This window comes from Bison bison, unplaced genomic scaffold, assembly GCF_000754665.1.
Source record: "Bison bison bison isolate TAMUID 2011002044 unplaced genomic scaffold, Bison_UMD1.0 scf7180017864160, whole genome shotgun sequence".
Lineage (NCBI taxonomy): Eukaryota > Metazoa > Chordata > Mammalia > Artiodactyla > Bovidae > Bison > Bison bison.
In genome coordinates, this window is record NW_011494732.1 from 4,594,186 (window position 1) to 4,601,701 (window position 7,516).

Genomic DNA, 7,516 nt, shown 5'->3' on the forward strand with positions numbered 1-7,516 from the left:
GAGGCCAGAAGTCTGAAATCCAGGTGTTGGCAGGGTTCTGCTCATTCTGAAGGCTCCAGGGGAGGCCCCCCTGCTATCCCAGCTTATGGGGCCAGCCCACAATCCCAAACATTCCTCAGCTGGCGGCTCTGGGTGCTTCTATGTCCGAGATTCTCTCTTCTTCTAAGGACACCAGTCATATTGGATTTAGGGTCCTCCCTCATAGCTCAGTTACTGCTGCTGCTGCTGCTAAGTCACTTCAGTCGTGTCCGACTCTGTGCAACCCCATAGACAGCAGCCCACCAGGCTCCCCCGTCCCTGGGATTCTCCAGGCTTCCCTAATAGCTCAGTTGGTAAAGAATCCGGCTGCAATCCAGGAGACCTGGGGTTTGATCCCTGGGTTGGGAAGATGCGCTGGAGAAAGAAATGGCTACCCACTCCAGTATTCTGGCCTGGAGAATTCCATGGACTGTATAGTCCATGGGGTTGCAAAGAGTCGGATACGACTGAGCAACCTTCTTCTTTCTTCTTTTTCTCACCTAATAAGACCTCATCTCACATAATTACATATGCAAAGAGCTCATTTCTAAGTAAGGTTCCATTCTAGGGTTCAAAGTGAAAGTGAAAGTGAAGTCGCTCAGTCGTGTCTGGCTCTTTGCGACCCCTTGGACTGTAGCCTATGGGGCTCCTCTGTCCATGGAATTCTCCAGGCAAGAATACTGGAGTGGGTTGCCATGCCTTTCTCCAAGGGATCTTCCCGACCCAGGGATCGAACCCAGGTCTCCCGCATTGGAGGCAGATGCTTTAACCTCTGAGCCACCAGGGACGTTTATTCTGGGAGGAACCTAGTCAATCCAGGGTAAGAGGCTTTGCTGGGAGCTGTTGACACGTCGAGGAGCATTTAGGTTCCATCTCCTTCCTTGGGAACCCAAAGGGTTCAGGCTGCGGCCCCTCCCATCACACTGGCGGTATTCGGGTGGGTCCCCTCTTAGGGGCCAGTCCACCCCCCTGGGAGTCCCTGGTGACTTCGGATCCCCAGCACACGCTGCCTCCACACGTGCCCTGACTCTGCCAGCTGTGTGTTCAGGCCCCCGATGCTGCCCATTTAGTCACTCAATAAGTCAATCAACAAATGCTTTCTGAACCTCTGCCTGGCTCAGCCTGGGGGTAAAGAGACATCCTCCTGGGGCACCTGGCACAGTGAGGTGCAAAGATGGGAGCTGTCAAGGAGGATTTGTGCCCAGGCTAGGGGTGAGCCCCTGGCTCCCAGAGTGGGGAGCAGGGCTTCTGGGGACCAGACGGGGGCAGGGAGGTGTGGAGGGAAGTGAAAGGCTGGCGACCAAGGGCCTTCTTTCTGTTCCTCGAACCACCCTGCTGGTTCCACCTCCAGCCTCTGTACTTGCAGTTCCTTCCACCTGGGCCACTCTCGTCCAGAGCCTTGTCTGGCCAGCTTCTTCTCAGGACTCAGCTCAGATGTCACCTCTTCCGAGAAGTCTTTCCTGAGCCCCACCCCCTGCAGTCTCGCCCCACCCTGTCTGTCCCCATGGGCTGCCGTTCTTCTACCTCTGAGTCTTCTTTTTAATTGATGTGTCGATTGCTGTCTCCCTGACTAGCTGGCCTGTGGAGGGGCAGAGACCCTGACTACATCATTCGTTGTGCTTTCTTGTCCCCTGGTGTACTATAAAGACCAGTGGGGTGAAATGACACGCCACCCAAGCTAGCCTGGGGGCAGGTGGTGCCGCAAGGGCATGCTTCTTTCATTCATTGTCTCCAGTGTACTGACTGCACCACCTGGCAGTGTGCCCTCCAGGGAGTGTGGTCGTCGCTCTGGCTTGGACAGCCAGCAGGGCTGGAGCAGTCCTAGGGGGCCTTCAGGCAGAGGCAGCCCTTCCTCACCCGTTCCGGAAGGATGTCGGGGCAGCCCCTAGGCCACGCTGCGCCCTGGTGTATCTGGGACACGACGGAAGAATGAAGCTGTGGGTAAAAATAACCACTGGCATGTCTGGCCGTGCAACTGGGGCGCAAGCGGGGAAGAGTGCCCTTGGGACAGTGGCCGGGATCACTGTCCCTAGCAGCTATGGCAGGCTTCTGGCTCTGGGAGTCCCTGGGCTGGCAGCCCAGGTCCTGGCCCTGGTGCTGACCCTGACCTGCCGCTATCCCTGTGCCCTAGGAGAAGGAGAGGAATGCACGGAGGAAGAAGAGGAAAGCCCCGGCCGCTGCCAGTGAGGAGGCCGCCTTCCCACCCGTAGTGGAGGACGAGGAGATGGAGGCGTCGGGCGTGAGCGGAAATGAAGAGGAGATGGCGGAGGAGGCGGAAGGTGAGGGTGGGCCGTGGGAGCTGGCCTCTTCCAGAAATGCCTGGGTCCTGCTGAGAAGGGGCCTGGACTGCCCCAAGGGGAGAGGGTGATCGTGATGGTGACGATCATGGTGGTGATGATGGTGGTGATGGTGACGATGGTGGTGATGGTGACGATGGTAGTGGTGATGGTGACGGTGGTGGTGATGGTGACAATGGTAGTGACGGTGACGATGGTTATGGTTTTAGTGACAATGGTGGTGATGATCATGGTGGTGATGGTGACGATGGTAGTGGTGATGGTGATGGTGACGGTGGTGGTGATGGTGACAATGGTAGTGACGGTGACTATGGTTATGGTTTTAGTGACAATGGTGGTGGTGATCATGGTGGTGATGGTGGTGATGGTGACGATGGTGGTGATCATGGTGGTGGTGAAGATGGTAGTGATGGTGATGATGGTAGTGATGGTGGTGATGGTGATGATGGTAGTGAAGGTGACGGTGGTGGTGGTGATGGTGACGGTGGTGGTGATGGTGACAGTGATGGTGATGGTGATAGTGACAATGGTGGTGATGATCATGGTGACGATGGTGATGGTGACGATGGTGATGATGGTGGTGATCATGGTGGTGGTGACGATGGTAGTGATGGTGACGGTGGTGGTGGTGACGATCATGATGGTGATGGTGATAGTGACGATGGTGGTGGTGGTGGTGATGGTTATGATGGTGGTAGTGGTGATGGTGGTGATGGTGCTAGTGACGATGGTGGTGATGATCATGGTGGTGATGGTGACGGTGGTGGTGACGATGGTGGTGATGGTGACAATGGTGGTGGTGGTGACGATAGTGGTGACAGTGGGAACAATAATCACGGTAATCTGCCTCTCTGCAGTCACAGGACACTTGTTCATTCTATACTCCTGCTCCCTGTGAGTTCAATCTTGTGCTTGGTGACCCTACACATCCAGGACATATCCAGTTCTGGTGACACCTATTATCTTGCCAGTATATCTGGTATCACATTTTAGGGGAAAAAATTGTTTATTTTTGAAAATAGTTTTTTTTTTTTTTTTTTGACCACACTACATAGCATGCGGGATCTTAGCTCTTCAACCAGGAATCAGACTTGTGCCCCTTGCAGTAGAAGCGTGGAGTCTTAACCACTGGACCACCAGAGAAGTCCATAAAAATAGTTTTCTGACCTGAACCATTATTTTAGACTCCAGTATTCTTGCCTGGAGAATCCCATGGACAGAGGAGTCTGGTGGGCTACAGTCCATGGGGTTGTACAGAGTCAGGACAAGACTGAGCGACTAATATACATTATTTTACAACTTGAGCAATGTAAGCAGAACGAATACCGTTGGTAGATAAGTATTCAAAAGTTATGTAATTATGCTTCATTTTGCTCCCAAGTGTCTGAATTTGAATGATAAACTGCACAGCCCCCAGCCTTCTGCCTGGGGGCGCTGAGGCTGGGGGCAGTTGCACCAGGCACCCCAGAATTGCGTCGTCGGCCTGGATCTTAGATGAATTCTGCCACCTGGTGAGGGCTGCCAAAGAGAGAGTGAGAATTAATATTTAAATTTTGCTCTCAGTTCTGCCCGCTTCTCAAAAGGAGGATTTCGACTGCACAAGATGGTCACTCAACTTCGGAGCCTGGCCCCCATGTAACACCCGGCTCCACTATGCAAATAGCCTTTATAGATGTGGAAGTCACACCAGGCTGCCCGAGGGCAGGCTTGCATCCTTGGTCACTGATTACTCTGCCTTTGGCCCCCAGTCCTCTCCCTTTTACTTGTTCTATACCAGTCCCTCAAGGCATGACAACCCTGAAGACCCACCACACAACACCCCTGAAGGCCCCCGCCCCCCGCTGCACTAAATGTGTCTGCTTCTCCTTCTGCCATCCTGCCGGCCTGAACTCCCCCGCGGGGCCTCAGGTTCTTAGTGAAGGGCCCCACCTCTCCTCCTGTCCCGTCTCCTGCCGGGTTCCCCTCCTGTCGCTCTTGTCTGCTTGCCCCTGCGTTTAAACTCCCAAACTTCTGCCAGCATTTGCAAGGAAGGTGTGAATCACCCCCGCTCTGTAAGCAAGACATGCAAATAAATCCAAGTTACGCCAGCCTGCAGTGCATTCACCAGCCTGAATCCTACTTCCAGGTTGAAAATGAAGAATTGGCCCATTTGGTTGGTGTTGTCTTACTTTGGGGGTGACCTGGGGTGCTGAGTCTGGCCTCCTCACCAGCACTGGGTCTCTCCAGGCCAGGTTGGCTAGAGGCCTGACCAGTTTCTGATGGAAGGCTCCAAATCCCTCAGGTCCTTGAATTCTGAGTCCTGGGTCTGTAACCAGGAAAAGGGAACCTGGGGAGCAGGAACCCACTCTCCTCTTTAAATATCCTCCCGGCTGTGTGTGGGCAGGATGCAGGCTTGGTGGGAAAGTTAAAGGAAGCCAGACTTTGGCTCAGCATTAAAAGCAGAACAGATGTTGCCCAGTTAGAGAATTTTGAGGTAGTGAGTTCCCTGTCCCCTGTATGGTTCACACGCCCCATCAAGGATGGGAGATGGGCATTCTTGGCTGGTCTGCTGAACCCAGGGCTTCTGTGACCACCTGGCAGCCCTGAGCACATCAAGGGAGGCAGTTGAGAAGAGTCTGCCCAAGGTACCAGGTGACAGTCCCATCTTACAGATGAGGAAACCGAGGCCTCATGTGGGGAGGGAGAGGAGAATTACTCACATAGGGTGTCACATAGCTGGTAGACTTGGAATCTGCCAGTCCGATTGGCATTTGCTGTGTAAACCTGTCCCTTGTGACCAGGATAGGGGAGGGGAGGTAGGTCCCAGGTTAGAGCCTGAGGTCTCTCCGATGGAACCATCTAGAATATCCCAGTAGCACCACAGACCCCTCCAGAGGGTAGGCAGCAAGGGCCTTGTATCCAGGCTGGAGATGAGTCCAGGGGAGGGAGGAGTGGTCCATTTCACCTTGTAGTTTCTCCAGTAAAGACTGTGGTTGTAATAAGAGCATCAGCCGTGAATTATTCCCTTTAATCATCACAGCAGCTCAACGGGTGCTGTCGTCACCCCATTTAATAGACAAGGACTCTGAGACACAGGAAGTTATCCAAGGAAGCCAGTTGGCCTGTTTGGGACCAGGATTTAAGCTTGTCAGAAATACTGATTCTTGGGCCCCACCTGGACCGACTGAGTGAGAAATGTTTCGGTAGTAGGCCCAGCCGTCTGAGTCTTCACGACCCTCAGGCACGCTTATACCTGAGAATCCCTGACAGAGATAAGCTGCTGGGTAAGGGAGAGAGCCAGGCATAAACCACTTATTTTGTAGATGAACACAGACTCTGGGGCTAAGCCATTTGTCCAGAGGACCTCAGTGCTGGCCCCCTTCGTCCTGTGGTCTGACAATGTGAAAAGAGGGAGTGACATTGCCGGAGTCAGAAGACAGGGTCAGGAACCCCGTGGTGAGGGATACAGGATGCTGGGGTCAACCCTGTCCTGCCCCCATGCAGTGTGGCCTGGGACAAGCGACTCAACCTCTCTGTTTCTGCATCTGCAAAGCAGAGTGGTGATGATGATCTCTAACTTAGAGGTTATTGAGAGTGAGTTATGTGTGTGAAGCACTTTGCCCAGAGCCCAACACCCACAGAGCAAGCCTGTGTTGCTGTTGTTGGGATGGTCATTTCTGGGAGGAGCAGCCTTTGCTCTGGGCCTTGAAGGAAGGCAAGAGACAGGAGAGGTGGGAGTCTGGAGGCAGTAAAGCCTGAAAGAAGTGTTTTTGCAGGGCACTGGCAGCCCCTGCTGGCCTGGCTCCACGTCTGAGGGGTGAGACAGGGCCGGGTAGCCTCACAGGCCTCTCCCTCCAGCCCTGCCCCGCTCTGAGGCCAGCACCCCACCCCTAGGACCCTGGAGCCGGGAACCAGAGAAGGCCAGTGACTTGTCCAAGGACACCCAGGAGTGTTCTGGGCTGCGGGCTTTTGGGACAGGGTTGTAGGTCCTCCCTGTCTGCCTGGCCCCAAATTCTCCTCCCTCCCCACCTGCTGCTCATACCACCTCGCTTCTAACCCTTCTCTCACTTCCTTCCAGCCTTACACGCCTCTGGGAACGAGGTCCCCAGAGGGGAATGCAGTGGCCCAGGTATGAATGTGGCCAGCTGGCCTTGGGGGGTGGGGTGGGGGTAGGGCCAGGGCCGGGGGTGGGGGGCACCCCCGAGGTTCCCTGTTGTCTATGAGGGGCTCCACCTCTGTGAGCACACCTCTGCCTGTGAGCCCCACTGCTGGTGCCACCACCGTCTCTGTTCCCCCTCCTAGTGCAGTGTCTGTTCCCCATGCTGTTCCCTGGCTCACACCTGCAGATCAGTGCACTCAACTTGACTGTTCTGTTGATCTCTTACTAGTGTGTCCACCTGTGACTCTTACCCACTTATGTTTCTCCTACAGCAAGTGTGGGGGAGGGAGGTTTCAAATGTCCCCATTTTGTAGAAAGTGAGGAAAATTGAAACCCAAAGAAGCGAGAGGAGTCGTGGTTGAGGCTAAGGAGCCAGGTCTGGAGCTGAGGTCCCCTTTCCCTTCATCTGTGCACACTGTCATTCGATCAGCACTTCCTGTGCACCTGCTGCATACCAGCCCTGTGGACAGTGGCCAGGGGCTGTAGTTGGTGTGGACCCTCTCCCCGTGAGCTCCTCCAGGTTCACTGGCCGCGTTATATGAGGACGACAGTGATGACACAACAGCGGACAGTTAGCAGGTGTCACCCTGTGTGCCGCAACCCCTGTGAGGTGGGAACTGTTCTCCCCACTCTACAGATGAGGAAAGCGAGGCCAGGAGGTCACTGTGACAGCAGGGGCAGAGCCAGGGCTGCAGCTCCGATGAGAACAAGGAGACCCCAGAACGAGAGCCTGCACCCCTGGCTGCCCCTGGCCTGGCTCCATAGGGTGCTGGCCACCCACCCAGCCACTCCAGGGATCGGAAGTTAACAGGTCCTGGGCTCCTCCAGGGTCAGCAGGTGGAGAGGAGGACAGAGGTCTGGGAGGGGCCAGGCGGGCTGCTCAGGCGTGTAGGAGCCTCGGAGCTGTTTGGTGTCCAGGGATGGGACTGCAGCCCCCTGAACTCCTACCCAGAACCAGGCTGCACAGTCAGGGTCATCGGGTGGTGAGAGGAGCATGGGCAGGGCCCTGCCTGTCTCGAGCCTGAGCGCCCCCCGACACCACTCACCCCATCTTTGCTTTCTC

General features: G+C 55.2%; 1 protein-coding gene across 1 annotated transcript in view; it reads left to right on the forward strand.

Moving 5' to 3' along the window:
- Positions 1 to 7,516, forward strand: part of NCOR2 (nuclear receptor corepressor 2) — a 205,428-nt gene that overhangs the window by 151,108 nt on the left and 46,804 nt on the right. The window contains 3 exon segments of the mRNA XM_010841409.1: positions 2,150 to 2,297; positions 6,373 to 6,423; positions 6,974 to 7,024. Coding sequence (XP_010839711.1) covers positions 2,150 to 2,297; positions 6,373 to 6,423; positions 6,974 to 7,024 — 250 coding nt within the window.